The sequence below is a fragment of the Phasianus colchicus genome, chromosome 5 (assembly GCF_987193195.1).
Source record: "Phasianus colchicus chromosome 5, bPhaCol1.hap1.1, whole genome shotgun sequence".
Classification (NCBI taxonomy): domain Eukaryota; kingdom Metazoa; phylum Chordata; class Aves; order Galliformes; family Phasianidae; genus Phasianus; species Phasianus colchicus.
The window spans coordinates 44,883,173-44,901,277 of NC_143440.1; the positions used below are offsets into that span (position 1 = coordinate 44,883,173).

Sequence of the window (18,105 nt, forward strand, 5' to 3'; positions counted from 1 at the left end):
CTGTCCACCTGGAACCTGTCACAAAAGGACATGAGAGGGGTAGTGAAAGACTTGGAATAACACCAGAAAGGAGTATGAAGGGTGTGTGATGTATTTAACTTTATTGTTGAGACTTCTCCTTAATACAGTATTCTGTATTTTATTTTTATGTAAGCTTTAGATTTATATTAGTAATCTTTCTTTGAGTAGACTGCTAAGATTTCAGTTTATTAACAACAGAATTTGGCTTTATGTATCTGGTCTCCTTTTAGCCATAACAAGATTTCAAATTAACAGTTATACAGGTAAGATAGGAAAATAATCCATTATTCTTTAGCTCTTTATTATATTATATAAAGCAGTTTTAAGACTGCTTTAGTATTCATAAAATACATGAATGATAAATACAAGCATTTCATTTTCAAGCCTTACATTCGTTAAAACCAGTGTAAGATGTATGGATTTCTCTTTATGAGCATTTTGAATACCTATAAATCAAATCTACTTGACCTGAACAACTTCAGTGGGGTTCTTCTTTAATACCGACTGTTACTGATGTTCTCCCCTTCCTGAGTTCTGCATAGCTAAAATAGCCCTGCTTTCATTTTTATGAAAAAGTATATGTCGAGAATCACACCCTAGGAGAAATTAATTCCCTGCTCTGTATAGTAAGGGGAGAAGTTAAGTATTACACATCTTTAACTTTTTTCCCTGTTTCCTTTAAACCCTTATGACGTTAGCCACAGACTTAGTTTATACTCTAAAATTTCATTTCATTTAAAGTATAGGAAAATAATACATGGAATCTTCCATCAGTAGCTGACATAGCTTGTAGACAGCATGTCCATTAAAGTGAAAGTTCTATAAACAAATAGAAAAAACACTTTTCCTTTAAGAATTTCATAAAGCTCTGAAATGTAACTATTAAACTTTTTCTCAGTCTTCCCCCCCTTACTGGTTAGCATCAGTGTGTTCACAGTATACAAACTACATTCATTTCAGATGAAATTAAACAGGAAGTTGTATTCCCAGGGGGCACCAAAACCACTCCAACTTCTAGGGATCATTCAGACTGTTGATCAAACTAGAATTAATCCAATTCCTCAGTGAATGTCACATAGATAATGGGTTCCCATCAAAAACTTTTTCCTCTACAGACCAGGTTCCTATGTCCTGTATTAATTACTAACATATATACACATCAATAATTAAGAGAAACTCAAAAAGGATGTGTATCTATAAGGGAATTCAAAATTTAGATTAAATGAGAAAGAATTTCATTCCAAATTACAATTCTGAAGCATTTAATGCAGAATTGGCTATTACACAATGCTACTGTACATTTTCTTTCAATATCAACAAAGGAAACATGCATAATTCTGCTTGAAAAATATTTCTTTCTATTTTAGTTTTCAGGTTTGAAGCCTGATCCATAAATATGCAATCATAAATTGCATTTGCCAGGCTGTGATACTTATTGATTAGTCTGCTAGCAGATCTGTTGTTGAGACATCTTCCCCACTAGATATATGGTTTACCATAACTACGGTTGACCTTCCCTATATTTAATAAATTGATTGTGATTGGAAATTTGAAAATGGGAAATTCCATTAACAGAAAGAAGGACCACAGGTTTTCAGAGCTACATTACAATATGAAGCTATGTCTGAATTTATTTGACAATCCTTCACATAAGAAAAATAATGAAAAGAATTTATTTAATACAACAATAACTACATTCGAATTTCTTATATAGAGAGCCTTAATATTCAAGAAAAAGTTTCTAATCACTTCACAGAAATATTGGTTATTAGGACCTTCATAAAAGTTCTTAAAGTAAGCACTCAAGTTACTCAATGCCTACTCATTTCTTGGCAGTGTACCAAAAAGTGATAGCAGAAACACCTGGTTTTCAAGAAACTATACCTCATCCCTTAGAGATTATTTCCACCTATCTACTGCATGTTTATAAAGTTCAGGCTTGAACTCCATATAATAAGGAATGAGATTGTAGGATGTGACATGACTTTGTTTTTGTTAATAACGGGAAATATGAAGATATTTGTTTATATGTGCCCTACCAAATGAAATAAGTCATTCAGCCCTCACAAAGTGATGGATTTCCAAGCACTGCAGTTGACCATATAGATTGTTAACATTTTTTTCAAACAAAGGGTAACATTCATCATGCAACTATATACTTGAGAACTGCACACAAACTAATAGATATGCATGAGTAGGTTTTAAGAAGAAAAAGGTACTAATGCCATACCTCCAAGATTGAAGGACCTCTTTCAATGGCTGAACTACTGCCAAACAAATCATTCATTTCACAAAAAAGAAAGTTTTATTCTTTGGAACACACTGTTTTCCAAAACAGTTTTGAAATAATATTTACTTACAACTGCTAAAGGAGATTGATTTTTTTTTTTTTAAATGATCCATAAATCACTCTCAAAATTTGATCCTTTCACTCCACAGGCAAATTTCATCTTATGAAAGATCTCACTAGTGCACTAATTTTAATTCTAAAGCTCATGAATGAAGATTTTGTGATTACAGGAGGAATATTTAAGAGAAATAATTACAGGCTTCCTGACAAACAGTTCAGTCAACAATTTACTTTCTGTATTTAATAATATTATTGTATAATATGTATTTTATGCATTATTTCCACTATATTTGCGTTGCTCATATTATTTACACGCATATTGCTTATACATATTGTATTCATTATTAAAGGCATTAACACAATAACGTGCTGAAGCTTGTATCTTCAGTTGTACAACAGAATATCATCACTTCAATTAACCAAAATATATACAAAGAAAAGACTGCCATCCAGACTGAATAAGGATTTCTCTACTAGTCTTACCTGAAGGCTTCAATTATGATTCTTTCAGATAATTTTGGAAGAACAGAATTGAAGGTTTTCTTAAAGTCTTCAAAAGTCAAGAATCCTCTATCTTTTAAATCACAATTAGACAAGAGAAAAAACACAAAAATTTATGAAACTTTCATACTGTTATGTTTGTATAGGGCTAATCAATTCACAGTTCTGAAATGATTATACACTAAGTTATTTTATTTGCAAAATATTTTAGAATGGCTATATTATATGGAATGAGCATATTTATATCCTGACAGTTCCTCTGTACCACTGTGACCTCTATTCAAAAGTCTGTAACCTCCACAACTCTCTTTTAAATTTTTTCATTTTAAAAGTAGACATTTTAAATTGAAAATTTCAGACTTGTGAGATTTTGAAAACATATATTCTAAAATATGTGAAATTACATTCCAAGTCTGTCATTTCCATTGACATTTTAGCCATTATAAGCATTATGTATCAGAAAAACTTTCTTCCATAAAAAAACTTTATTTAATACTGTTGAAGATCCTGAAACATACCAGTGTGATATCAATTGATCAGTTAGGCTATGAATTCACTTCCAGATCCAGCTAGAAAATAAAACATTTCAAACCAGGCTATCACAGATGGCGTGCAGCAAATAGCAAGACAAACAAAAGCTCAGTGCTTGAAACAGTTAAGTCCTTTGAAATAACTCACTAAAAATAACACTTCAAAAGCTACTTTTAGTTCAGAGCAAAAAGCTGCAGTGGATGCTTATCTGATCATCCCAACATCTGATTTACCATATGTTTCACTTTCACTCATTTCAAGGACCATAGTCCTATCTCAGGTCAGGAAGAAATCAGAAAAGATAGTCTCAATGTCTATTTAAAGAGAACCTCTTGATAAACTTTTCCAGCTGGGTGATGGGAGATACTCCTTGTTTTATTCTTTGTTTTCTAGCAAGAAAGAATCACTACATCTGCTTCACAAAGAATACATGAGAAAATTCACATTACTTTGGTTTCCATTCCTTCATCTATTATGAAATGTAAAAAAAAAAAAAAATAATCTACAGCCACCAAAGACAGAAATCTCTAAAATATGTGGCATAAATACATGAGTGGAGATGCATGACTAGAAATAACAGAAAATCATAAAGTCATTAGAGTTGGAAGGGACCTTTAAAGGCCATCTAGCCCAACTCCCCTGCAATGAACAGGGACACCACAGATCCAGGGCCTGACCCAGCCTTGCCTTAAAAGTCTCCAGGGACAGGGCATCTGAGGCAGTGAGAGTAGGTAGGGTGAATAGCTTAGAGATTTGTCTTCTAGGAGCTCACAGTACAACAGACTACCTACAGCTTCCAAACAGAATGTTGCAGTCGACTGTCTCTAACTTACTTATAATAATATCACTGCTGTGTTCATTACTTTGCTAATTTTTTACTTCATGTGACAGCATTCATGACCATATAATCAATGAATGTACAGATGTTATAATTATGAAATATACCAGAGAGTTTGTTATTATTATACCAAAAATTATATTATACCAGTTATTTCACCAAAAGAGAATAGATAGGAGGATAGCTTACCCATATCCTGCGCTTGCTACGAAACTCCAGAGGAAGGATCTCCAGAAGAGATCTTTCCCCACTGGTAGTCAGCTCTTAAATGGGTCTAGGAGAGGTGGAGCCAGGCTCCATCCTTTCTAGCAGCACAGGTGAATTGCCTTCACCTGTGCTCCCATGGCTGACTCATTGCTCGCCTCAGGTGATCAATCAGAGGTTCAGGCTGTGATTCAGCAGTTCCCATACACATAACATTTTAATCTCTTATTTCCTTCAGGTGTTCTGCTTTACCTTATTGTTTAAGAATTGATACTCAAAACATTTAGGAGAAAAAACTTACCTTGCATGTCAAAAGCTGTGAATATTTCTCTTGTTTCATCACTATACAGTTGTGCAGATTTCTTTGCACTCATGAGATTTAAAAACTTTTCAAATAATATACCTAGAAAAATTGGAAGTTCAGATAAATCTTCCTGAAAAAAAGAAATGTTTTATTTCCTACTTAAAAATGTTTATGACTGCCTAATAATTATGAATCATCTGAATTATATATATAAATGCAAAAAAAAAAAAAGGAAATAAAGGTCTTCAAAGTTTGCTCATGCAAACATTTCACTCTCTCTTAAATTTTCTCATGTATTTTCTAAACTTGGAAATAATGCATCAGTTTATTTCTATTTTTCCTTCCAAGTTATCTGCCATCTCATCTTCCTTTGCACTAGAATGAAATGTGGACATTTCTAAGTCAATAGAACTTTCATGCCAAGGATAAAGATCCATAGATGCTGCATAAACAATGTATCTGGCATAATTCCCAGCAGGGACAGACCTCTGAAATAATCAGGTACAGATTCCTATGAGATTCACAATAAAATTAAGCTTAGGTGTTATTCCGCCAGTGAACTATATGAAAGTCTTTACCTGTACATTTATCTTTTTAATGAATGGAAAAATGAAACGAAATAAAATAAAATGCACACCTCATTTGCAAGTTCTGTTTTAACTTAGTATTTATTCTAAAATCAAACAAAACCATAATATAAAATACACCCCCACAACTTTAGGCCTTCTCATGAAGCACGCAAAATTTCTGATAGAAAAATTTTGGCAGATAAATTTTATTTTGGCAAAGAGAGCACAGATCAACTCAGAGAGCATGAGAAAGACAATTTAATATATGCCTTATGCTCATTTTTAACAGCTGAATTTTCTTAAGAAGGTGACAGTATCTGGCAGGAGTGTTCATGAAATAATGTAACAAAAGCTCTGCACTTCTCTTTCTTTTGATTCATTCACATTCTGTTCTTTCTGCAGTGATTCAAAAGGACAGCTCCTTCAGCTCCACCTGCTGTCTCAATTCAAATCTTAAACTCCAAGCGTACAGATTTCTGGCGTTTCTTTCCTCACTTCTTGAAAAACCATACATTAAGAACTATTATAGTCTCAATTTCCAGAATTACAAAGACACGATTTCAACTGCTAGGCTCTTTATGCGTGCAATTTATTTAATAACAGAGGCTGCCAAAACATACTGAACTTGTCTGCATGAACAGCTTTCCATTCAATTGGGTAAACAGGAAAATGAAACCATAAAAAGCAATATAGGATTTCCATCTATTTATTTTTCTCTCTTTCAGGGTATTTCAGAGGAAAATATGAGCCCAGAAAATTACAGTATGCATTCTTCATTTTATAGAATGACTCCTACAATAGAGTGCCGCCTCTTCATTGATCGTGAGAGTTGGCAATCTATGAGCTACTGAATGGGTTGCAAAAGTATCTCAACACACAAAAAGGTCACCTTAAAGAAATACTCAAACCATCTAGATATTGACAGATCCATAGTCTATCTTCATACACTCGTTCCCTAATTTTCACTCAGGCATTCATACACTGATACATTTTATCTTAGGAGGGAGGGGGGAAGCAAAATCTTAAGGATAGGGCTTAATAAATATAGGCTTTGACATCACAGTTAGAATAAACAGATAGCCTTTACAACATCCTTTAAATGTATTGATACAAGCGGGATTACATGGTAAATGAGATGGGGGAACTTAATGATAAAAACACCCAAATTTTTGACAGTTCTATTTTTCACACGAATCAGCTCTCCACTCCAATTCACTGCACATCCCCAGAAACAAATGTACTGGCACCACTGATAAGGTCGAGGACAAGAGGAAAAACAGAACAAAACAAGTGGAACTGGCTAAGAGGGTGTTGCTACAGACAGAAATATTTATTGAACAGTGCTGCAAGACTTGCGTATTTGCCCAAGTGAAAAGTGAAATGGTATCAAAAGAAAAAACGTTTTTAATGAAAATCTTTCTCAACACTTATCAGCTTGAACACCAACATTTTCTAATTACTTTTCTCTATCACTGATCTGTATAATATTAAGAAATGCTACTCTGAGAAGCAAGAAAAAGTTCAAACGTGAATTCCAAGCTAAATTTATCATAAAGGCACTAGAAATATGCCAAAACTCAATGAAATCCTATAATCCTCTTTAATAGTTATGATCAGCTCATTTATCATTAATCTGCATCAAGTTTCTCAAAACTCTTTAGAGATCAGGCTTCAGATTTTATTTATTTACAAGTTAATGAATGAAAAAGGAGTAGAGATCATTGACTGACTGATGTTTGTATATTACCTGAATTTTCTGGTCTCACAGAAGACATTATTGAATCCACCTCCACCTGGAACAGAGAAGATATAACAGTGGTTTTCTACAGAAGTGATAAATCTGAACTCTGTATGATGTCCAAATATCATATTATATCAGTAGTATGTGTATTGACTAAATACTGATATCATAATAGTACATATTATACTACAGTATCATAATCTGTACAATTTAAGGAAGAAAAGATCTGATTTTAATTTTAGAAAAAACACGCTCTGCCTTGGTAAGTAAACTAAAAACACACATAAACCTAACAGAATCCTCATCAAGATCCTAACCTTAAACAAAATATAATTTAAGAGGCATGGTTAAGTTTATGCAGACTAGAGTTCAACTACACAGAAAGGATGTGATGTGCAAAATAAATGTCGGAGACTGACTCTCCAGAAACTTTTTGCCTTTGAACAAGAAAAGAATTTTCTGATTGGAATATTTCCTAAAAACTATTTTTGGTCACATTCATTTAGTAAATCAGACTAAAGCAGTAAATTAAAAAAAAAAAAACTTTGCATCATTCTGCTTGATAACTTATCCTGAAGCCAATTCATTCCTCTTTCATATTATATACATCTTTTAATGTCATTCAGTAGGATCTTATCTCACAATTTTTCTGTGAGAAACAATGGAAGGATAGATGTTGATTAGCATGTTACCAAAATTCTGATTTAGTAGCGTGTTGCCAAGATTCACTAATAGCACAAAGTCAAAAAGCTAAATGATCTGATAAAAACAATGATACTGACTTTCTAGAATGGTATTTGGAGCTGACAAAGTGGTTACTGGCAAAGGTCTTTGGAAAATTTAAGGAATAAAAAGGGAGTGTATATCTAAAAAAATCAGAGTGGTCTCCTTTGGACTGTGTTTATATTGCTTTTTAGCATGACCGAGTGTTCCTGAATGCAACCTCTTCCATCTGTGCTATCAGAATACAAGACTGCACATACTTGCAGCACTGAAACATTTCACACAGGAAGAGATAAAGTGCTGGCAGCTTTTACTGCAATCAAAGTACAGCCTATTCTGGAGAACAGACGTGCCAAACATGCTGTGACCAGTTAACCTAAGTCTACATATCCCATTTGGCCTGCAAAGCTTTTTTCAGACTGAATTGGGCAAATAGACAAGGGAGTTCTTTTTAGAATGCTTTAGTAAGATGTGCCAAGGAGCAGCTGGAATTTGTAAGCAGCTCTGAGCTCAGACTGCTCTTCCATATTCCAGATGCCAAGGTGCCCTGCTGTTGGCATCTTGATCAGCAGCAGATGCTGAGCCACAGGTGTCCTGATGCAAAGGGATGGAGTTAGGTCAGGGAAAGGACTGGATGCTTCTTGGCCACTGAACACCTAGGCAAAGTGGAGAATGCTTTTGCTTAGACCTAAGTGTAACATGTAGTACCAGGAATGAAACTTCAGCTGAGCAAACAAAATGTTCTCATGACTATTATTCCTGCAGTACCTTTTCATTTGAAAGTGTCCAAACATGCAGTTAACAAGCTGAATGAGTGTTGAAATATGACAGTGCTTTAGATCAGTTAAAATATTCTAGGGGAATACATTTTCATGTACTCATAGCTACCTGTCTCAGGTTTAATTTTGAGAGTAAAAAGTTCAGAATCTCTTTGAATAAACACACAATAACAATAAGAGTTCTATTAAACTGCAACAAATGATTTAGAAAAAAACAAGTAAGAATGTGAATCAAATTTTTAGCTTCTACTTCCTTCAGTAAAGAGTTCATTGGTGACATCTTGTGGGGAAAGTTAGCATAACTTTTAATTTATAGAATAAATGAAAACATGACCAAAAATAGGCAGCAACAAATTACCAAAAGTGCAATCAACCAATTGATTGCAGTTGATGATACTAGATAAGTGCCACTCCTAATGAAATAAAAATTAGGTTAATACACTGAGTAGTTGAGTAAAAGGTTTTGCTATAACTTAATTAACATACATCCACTGTTGCCTGTTTCTTGCAAAGCTGTTAAAAGTCCTTTAAGTGTCATTATTTTTAGTGACTCCAAAAAAATACAAGGATTTCCACTGTAATCCTTTTTTTCAGTCATTTTGACAACATGGAAAAATGTACAACAATACACTCAAGAGCTGGATTCCAAACAGTTTTTAGGTCGACAACTTCTATGTTTAGTCCCTATCAGGTGTACCAAAAGCATTATGTTTTTTGAAACTATATAAAAGCAACCAAAAACACACTAGAACATTGAAGAGATCACTTACAATGCTCAGCCTTAGGAAAAAGCAAAAGGAATGGCTGCGCCATAAGCCACAGTTGATGTGTGTTAGAGCCATGAAGTCTGCTTCATGTGTCCATCTACACAGGGCTTTTAGTATTCCACAGTAAGTGATTGCCATATAAAGGGCAGCAGCTGCTAGAATTGTGACCACTTAAGGAAACAGCAAAACCACCAGAGGACAGAATAACTCCTGGAACAAATGTTTTCAATTAATTTTTGTGCAGCTGCACAGAAGAATAGTCTACAGCCAGGTGGTCACAGCACTGTCTAGAGACACAACAGGTGTGACATGGCACCTTTCCAGGAAAAAAGTACTAAACCTGCATCTCCCTTCTTCCTGGGAGTCCTCCACTTCTACTCTCTTCCCAGAAAGGAACCAACAGCGACTTACGCACAGAAACTGCTCGTTTGAATGCCTTAATCATGCTTTCAGAACACCTACTGGGGAAAAACAAAGCAAAACAAAAAAAACCCCGACAACATTCAGGGAATGTAAGAAAAGAACAGCTAGTTTTTAAACAAGTATAAAAACATACAGGAAGACAGGTAAGGGGAAACTGAGCATTTGCAGATGTGGAACTCAGCAGTTAAGATTCACTTTAGTAATCTAAATTATTTTTAGATCTGACTCTAGTTCACGAGGGAAATACTTATTCATAACTGAAATGTAACAGATTACTCCTTTCAAAGTTAAATAAAATATTTATATGATTTTTACATTATTTGATCATATACAAAAAGTTATCTATGATCATCTTAGGCTATTTTCTGAAAATTCATAAGAAAGAAAGAAAAAAGTATAAAATTATTCACAAGTGGTCCCTGGAGAAGAAGAAAGATGAATCATAATTTCTATATTAAATTTACAGTATAAGACATTGCTCAGGTTTGTACTGTCACACTATGAGAAAAGCCTCACAGACATTTTGAATCTTGTGTGTATTCTTTATGTTGCTTTTGTGATGACTTACCTTACTAGAGTGGGAATGTAATTTCTCAAACTGCATAAAGCTTTAGAATTTATCCTGCATCCTCCTACAAGCATACAACACGTGATTTCCTCTCAAAACTTTTATTTTGTTGAGAATTTCATACAGTTATAGATTTATATTAGAAAAGTCGAGACTAAAAAAGCCTGGCTTCCATTAACAACCAAAAATAGGTGTTTTTGAGAATACATGTTTATTAGTAATACATGCAATTGTTTCACATCTCATGAACCCACTATGTAAAGAAACGGAGCATACTACTAATAAAAAACAAGTTTGACTTTGAATCTTGATCAATAACGAGTCCAGTACATCGCTTTTTTCGTATGTCACACACAGATATGAAACACAATGCATACTTCTGCTCATCGGGGTCTACAGAATAACTCCTCAGCAAGAAAGGTTTGATTGTATTCTTTTGAAATAACATCCTCAGATAAAAAAAAATACTTCAAAAATCTGCAGGTGTTTATGTTCACCAGTTCTAGACCAATCTACCCAGTTATCACAGATCATTTAGCAAATAGCATTCTCAACAGCAAGGCATTTATGTACGCTGGATATTCAGAATTTAAGAGAAAAAAAAATACATACCTCTGAGAGCTGATAACCAAACAACATTACTACAGCAACTTCAAAGTCCTCTCTGTTCAGATAGCCTTTGTTACCTTCATCGCACGCTTCAAAAACCTGCAGAAACAAAGCGATCTGCGTTAAAAACAACAAACATGATGCAGTGTTTTTTACTTAAAATAACTGTTATGGGAAAAATAAAATAAGCACTTGTTGAGTGAACTAATGATTTAAAAATATATATACTGAAGCTCAGTCCCACCTCTGTAATAACTGTATGTGCCTACCATTAAGGAAGCTGATGGTCCATTTTGGTCCTTTTTATTATTTAAAATTTTTTCCTTCTTCTTCTAAAAGGTTTCTCCCCTCCACCCAAACTTAGGAGATACAATACAGATTACGAGAACCAAACTACACTGAGTTTGCTCCTTCCAGATGGCCTCAAAACTCTGCAGTAAAGCACAAACAAAGAGACAGAAACGAGTGGAAGCGCCGCAGACCGCTTCCTAGCTGCACTCGCTGATTTCATGACGGGACGATAGCAGGCACTCAGCTGTTTAGCTGCAGCCACAGGCTGTAGCAGAGGCACGACAGTCCCACACAGGGGCAGTTCGCTCTGCTGACGGAGCTCACCTCGATGCCGCCCGTGCTCTAACTTATTTCACACCTGTTTCCCTCCCACGACGGGGAAGCTGCCGTGCAGTTAGCTCGTTAGCAGGGCGCTTCCGCTGCGGTAATTAACACCGAGCTGAAAGAATCATTATGCAAATATCGCACCTGCCCTGAGTTAACACGGGGTCCGATGCCAGCTTATCGCATGAACTCGGCGAGGTAACGCGCGGCAGCTTCACAAGTTACGAGAGGCACGCGGGAGCCGCCCGAGCACCTCGGGGGCCGGCAAGGGCTGCGCACCGCACGCCACGTTTCCCAGGGACGCCGCCGCCTCCCCCGCGCCCCGCAGCAGCCCCGTCACGCACCTCAGCGCAGCGCCCCCGCAGCGAACCCATGGCGGCGGCTGCCCGGCAACGGCGCCGCCGTGCGGGGCGGGGCGAAGGCGGCACCGCCTCCCCCATCTCCTCCTCCTCAACTCTGTCCCCAGCCTGAGCGCCCGGGGAAGCTGCCGTCCTTCCGGAACGGGAAGGGGCGGGCGCACGCTGGCGCGAAGAGGTGCTGGGGTGAGCGGTGGGCTCGTGGTGCGAGCAGGGTTGGGGCCGGTAACGTCACCATCGCTGCTGCCGTGAGGGGTGGGACTGGCGGCTGGAGGCGCAGCGCGGCGGTCCGGGCGGCACCTCGCGCCCCCTCAGCCGGCCGCGGCTCCCGCGCGCTGCTGCTGCTGGCCCCGCCCGGCCGCGGCTCTGCCCGCCTCGGGGGCGGTGTTACGGCGGGCGGGCTCCGAGCTCTCGTTCTCGTAGCGATGTGGGCTGCGCCTCTGAGCGCTGGGTTCTGTGCGAGGAGTGCTGTGTGATGCCAGTCCTGCTCTCGGAGTGCTTTGCTGCACGTGTCCTTGCTCGAGCTGGTTTCTCACGTGCAGCTTTCCCTGTGCAGCTGCTTCCTATTCGATAGCCGCTTCTATTGCCCGCGTTTCTTTGTTTCTTGGAGCAGCTTTAGTGTTATTGCACGTTGTTCTGCATACGGGGATCGTGTCAAATCTGGGGGGGTCATTATAACAGGCAAGCAGAGCCTGGGAAGGGAAACAGCGTGGCTTTTAGTCTCTTCTTCCTTTGTAGCAACATGCTTCAGGAAGGTGCTCACGGGCGGTGGACTGTGTCCAGCAGTGAGGACAGCACTGAGGAGAATTCTGACAGTGAAAAGCCCTCGACGTCCTCGCTGCTGAGTGCCCCACGCAGTGAAGCGAGCGCGCCGCAGTACCCCTGCTCCGAGGCCAGGAGGGCCGCTCACAAGAGGAAGGCTTCTCCACTGAAGTTCAGTGACACACATCTCTCTGCACAAACACCTCCTGCAGAAAAGCAGAGGCCTGGCCAGGAGGGCTTGGGATGGTGCCTTTCTAGTAGCGATGAAGAGCCTGAAGACCGGGAGAAGCATGCCAGCAAGGAAACACTGAAAGAGGAAAAGTGTGATGCACCCAGAGAGCAACCTCGGAGTCATTGCAAAGATGAGCATTCAAAGAATATGAAAGCAGAGGACTATAACGAAGCACCTGGTGAACCCCAAGATACCTGGGATTTGCTGAGTGGAGGCAACCCCTTTGGGTTTTTTCTCACCAAAGTTAGGGGGATTGGGCAGAGCTATAATTCTGGAGCCCTGCACATAAAAGGTGAGCAAGTGGCTCTCGCAGAAGTGGGCTTTGGCCCATTTTGGATGGGAGGGTCTTGTGTGCAAGAGGATGCTTAATTTTAGTTTATGGGGTTTTTTAATGCAAAGATTCCTTGGTTTAAATGAGACTTCATACTCCAAGTATGAATATCATAGGAACCAGTTCTGTTACCTCTTGTTTGTGCTTGTCTTTATGCTGCCAAGTGGTTTGGACCCAGTAAGTCACTGTTAGTTGACATAGTACACAGTATTGCCTTGTGAGTTTCTGTGGCTTGAGCTCACAGTCACGCATCAGTGCAACTGAAAGTGGGCGTAAGTCAGAGGTGGAATAGGCTGTGGCATGTGACACTGGTGGTTTGGGAATTGCCAGGTGGCTGAAATTAATTTTACTTTATATAAGGGTAAAAAGCAGTGTGTGCCAGTAACCATCCCTACATTCAGAAGAATCTCATGTGTCGCAAGCCTAAATCAAAAGCAATCATTAACAGGGGATTTGTGCACAGATAGTAAAATGAGATAAGAAACTTCTATAGTTCTTTGTGTGGATCCTCAATCTGTTTTTGTCATATAACTCAACTGGAAACTAACTGTTCCTCAATCTTATGTGCCCCCTGTAGCAGTGACTGTAGGCAGCCTGGTGTCTGAGGCCTTGGTTGCATTACTCCTGTACAGTTTTACCTACCTTGTGAACTCTCTGGTTTCTGGGCAGTCTTTTCTTAAGAGTAATTGTGTTATGTGATTGCTTGAGCTGGTGCAGAGGCTATTTCTTTGTTTTAACTTGCAGAACAGTTCCTATAGAGAAGTTCTAGTAAAGACACAATATCTCATAACTTATTTGTCGGATACAGTTTGCAATTGCAGCTGTGCTTTCAGTTCATGAGGTTTTAAATCCTCAGTGTGATTAGTGTTTTGTGTTCCCATTAATAAAATAGACTAAGGATATACACATCCTGCAATTGCTTTGCTGTGCAGCCTTCCCTACATAGTTAAGTTTCTGGTCTGTGTATCTCTGAGTGACAGGGTATCAAAGCAGTGGGCAGTTGTATTCTTCCTTTCTCTTTCCCTGAAAAGGAGAAAAAAAAAAAAAAAGCAAGGAGCTCTAGGACTGCTGTCAGTACTAGCACAAATGACCTGCAGCAGGTAACTCTTTAAGTGTTAGCTATGCCCTTTCTGTTTCTAACTTGCCAAGTTCAAGACCCTCTATAGGGGAGAAAGTAGTTTGTCCTCTTCTATACCTGGTCTTGGTCTTTCTACTAGTAAGTTTTTGAACTTGGTGCTCTGCTTGGAGAGGGATAATGCTATTTAAGACCATAAGCATAGAATCATAGAATCCTTAGCATTTCATAGCAGGGACTTGAATGTTCTACTCAGTAAACTTGTCAATGTCTGTTACACTCAGTCTGTGAATCTAGCACTTGTAGTAATCACGCTGTTCAAGACAAAAAAAAAAAAAAAAAGGTTCACTTAAGCTTTCTATACTCAATTGTGTCTTAATGTTTTTAATAGATATTTTGTCTCCTCTTTTTGGGACCCTTGTATCTTCTGCTCAGGTGAGTTTTCTATTTGCCAAATTGCCATTGCTTGCTTATTTCCCCTATCCTCAAACCTGTACGTGATAATCCGTGTTTTTGCCATGTAGCTGATTTCAGCAGGGAACTTCATTAAAATACTGAGGGAGCCCTGAATGCTTTCAACTGCACATCAATTTATTGAAAATAAAAATGATCCTATGTTCTGTTTAGACTTCAAGCAAATGTGAAACTACTTTCTCTCTTATGCTCTGGAAATGTGCAACTGAAAAATGCTTCTTCATGTAATTGAATGATAAAACAATGTGTTTTGCAATCTGGGCATGAGATTTTTGTTACTGAATGGAAGCTTTTCTTCTGTTCTTGGTGTAAACACATGACAGAGGGCACACTGCACTTCAGCTTTTACATTATGTGCATATAATTATTTTTGTCTGCATTCTAAACTTTATGAACACTACTACATGCTTTTGAGTAACTTAAATTTATTCTTGAATGAAGAGATGTGAAAGAAAGCACTTGAAATTGAAAAATGAACCCGTTGTTAAAACATGCTAATTGCAGTTTTGTAGTGTCATTGTGTGATGGAGCATCATTATGTGTTTGTATAATGTAAGTGATAATGAACAATAACTTCACGTAGAAAGCATTTTTTTTCTATACTCCATCATTCTGACAAACTGCTACTGCTTTTTAATGAGTTTATTTTCCTTCTTATATACAAGTTTAACTACTGTATAGATGTGGCATGGCTCGTGAGACAGTATCCACAGGAATACAGGTATGTTTGCCGTACAAAAATGAAATAATACAGTTTCCAAATCACTCTGTTCATGTAAATTCATCTTATAATTGAATTATAAACCAGTGTTACTCATTCATGTGCATATAGGCTTATTCCACACTTATTCTGCTGTTTCTCTACTGATTTCTTGCCTTTTTATGAGACAGTGTTAAGTGCTGATAGTTCAGTATGGCTGGTTTTGATTTTTTTTTTTAATTAAGTAACATTTAAGTCACCCCATTGCAGGCCAAGACAGCAGTGGAATAGATGAACTGTGAAAACAGAATGAAAATTTTTGTGTTGAAGAGCATGAGAGAAGTGTGTGAAAGAGATTAGAATGATATGTGATGGCTAGAGTTGCTGTGTATTGTTGTGGGAACAGCTCTTGTTTCCTTTAAATGACATTCTGACAATGGTAGGTTATCACAGATGAAGTACACTTATGATACTGAATTTTCTTTTCTATTTTGCATTTTACTGAAAATTCAGCAGAGCAGATTATGTGAAACTACTGCTGGAATAGACCTAGCCTTCTCCTTCGCATCTTCTCTGTAAAGTAACATTGTCTTAGATCCTGACTCTGTTTTTTTCCTATTTCCTGTCTTTTTGTTGAAGAAACCATTAAGATGTAGTTAATGTCGTTAGTATAGTCTTTAGTGCCATCTTTCTAATGGGTCATTGGATTTAGGGACCGGAAGTCATAGCTCCATCAAAGACTGTTTTGGGTTGATTACTAATTCAGTTGATGCTTTAATAGTAATCTTGTTTTATTTCAGGAAGAAGCCATTGCTGATAGTTCATGGTGAAAAGAGAGAATCCAAAGCTGAACTGCTTGCACAAGCACGCCCTTTTGAGAACATTAGCTTCTGTCAGGTAACTGACATTTGTGTTATCCTTTGGTTGAATTTAAGCTATTTATCCTATTCAATCTTCTTGCAAGAAGAGAAACACCTTGTATGGGAAGTCGAGAATTTATTATTTTGCTTTAAGGAATATACTTGCCAGAACCATAGGAACATGTAAACTATGGTCTAAAAGGTGTGTAATTGCATAGCTGCCACCCGCAACAAGTTTACACAGAATAGCTGCCTTCAAAAATGTCTTGGCTTACAGAAGAGATGCCTGCTGTCTCCACTAACACATGCTTGCATCACTGTGATCTTATGTTTAATCAAAGAATTATTTTTAGTCCAGATAGGTGTTAAACAAGAAAATATTATTACGCAGGGTCTCCATCATAAAGTTGTTGGCTTCAGCCTGAGTGATGTGGTTTTAGCAGCTTGCCAGTGGTCAGATTTTGCTGGGAGAGCTATGTAGTTGGTAATGGGGATATCTTCTTTGAAAACATCATATTGAGATCTTCCTTTTTTTCCCCTCAGTCTGGCAAATATGAGCTTACTGGAAATTGCAGTATTAACGCCATGCTTAGTGAGTTCTCAAGGCCAAAGTTTTCTGAGCTGCTGTGTGCTGTACTAACTGGGTGTTAATGCTAAATAGTGGGCTAGCAACTAATTTTTTAATGAGATTAAGATTTCAAATATGCTACCAACAAACTTGGTTTTACATATAATGCGTCTTTTTCACATGTACACCAGGAATTGAATGTGATGTCCCTTATGATAGACTTGCTAGTTTAGTTACTAGCAAGTGATAGGGACAAACTTTTAAAGGTGTTAAGTGAGGAGGAAAAAATAATGTATTTTGTGATCTGTCCACTAGAGAGCAGTGAAATGAAACAAAATGAAGGTGAAGGAGACTTCCCTCTTTAATAATAATGTTACATATTAGAAGTACACAATAGGAATTTTTAACTAATTTATAGTGATCAACTCTTTCATTTTATAGGCCAAACTGGATATTGCATTTGGAACTCACCATACGTAAGTAACATTTATGAAGTAGGAACTCCCTTTCTAAAGATGACACAAAGTTACTGGTATTTAATATCTGAAAGTATTTAGGGAACAAGAAAATTTCTGGATGTGAAGACATAATTTTGAAGGAATACCTAATGCCTGCTGATCAAATTTGAAAGTACTGTCTGTCTTGTTTTATATGTGTCTATTTCATGTATCTGCAAATTATTTTAAAGCTGCAAAACTGACTTTCATAGGAAAATTGCTATTTTATTATTTTCTATTTATAAATGATCATATTTTTCTCCTTTGAGGAAACAAATGAAGTCTTAAGTGTTAGGTATGCCAATTATGAACTAGAGTCAATGAACTGTAGGTACTAACTGTTAATAATTCATCCCTTAATACCAAAACTATAGTGCAGGCTTTATCAGTCATCAGCAGATTGGACAGAACACTGATTTACAACTCTGTTTTTGGAGTTAACATGAGCAATCAGGAAACAATTACTGATTTTTTTTTTTTTAGTCTTTTCAGAGCAGAACTTGAGTTTGATCTTGTAGGAGTGTCACGAAGGGAATGTTGTAGATAGCAAGTAACTGCTAAGAACAGATTAGATCTTATGTTCTTTGTAGTGAAGATCTTTGGTTTCAGGACAATGCAGTATTTATTTATCAATTATTCATTTTGTAGAACTTTTTTTAATATGTGAGAGGTCATCTTGTATCTGTAAAGGAGTAAGAGGAGTAAGT

General features: G+C 37.4%; 2 protein-coding genes across 5 annotated transcripts in view; one reads left to right on the top strand and one right to left on the bottom strand.

The window, feature by feature from the left end:
* Positions 1-12,627, bottom strand: part of EFCAB11 (EF-hand calcium binding domain 11) — a 64,073-nt gene extending 51,446 nt beyond the window's left edge. Inside the window, exons 1-5 of the mRNA XM_031593108.2 lie at positions 11,888-12,627; positions 10,932-11,027; positions 7,066-7,111; positions 4,747-4,848; positions 2,855-2,945 (exon numbers count right to left, since the gene is read on the bottom strand). Coding sequence (XP_031448968.2) covers positions 2,855-2,945; positions 4,747-4,848; positions 7,066-7,111; positions 10,932-11,027; positions 11,888-11,983 — 431 coding nt within the window. The 5' untranslated portion in view covers positions 11,984-12,627. The remainder of the gene's footprint in view (positions 1-2,854; positions 2,946-4,746; positions 4,849-7,065; positions 7,112-10,931; positions 11,028-11,887) is intronic.
* Positions 11,692-18,105, top strand: part of TDP1 (tyrosyl-DNA phosphodiesterase 1) — a 37,011-nt gene continuing 30,597 nt past the window's right edge. Inside the window, exons 1-6 of one of the 4 annotated variants that reach the window (XM_090141495.1) lie at positions 11,692-11,741; positions 12,638-13,185; positions 14,691-14,734; positions 15,439-15,494; positions 16,274-16,370; positions 17,343-17,377. In XM_090141495.1, coding sequence (XP_089997621.1) covers positions 11,713-11,741; positions 12,638-13,185; positions 14,691-14,734; positions 15,439-15,494; positions 16,274-16,370; positions 17,343-17,377 — 809 coding nt within the window. In that variant the 5' untranslated portion in view covers positions 11,692-11,712. Of the gene's footprint in view, positions 11,742-11,997; positions 12,093-12,637; positions 13,186-14,690; positions 14,735-15,438; positions 15,495-16,273; positions 16,371-17,342; positions 17,378-18,105 lie in introns of those variants that run through there. The other 3 variants (XM_090141494.1, XM_031593106.2, XM_031593107.2) reach the window with 3 other exon arrangements.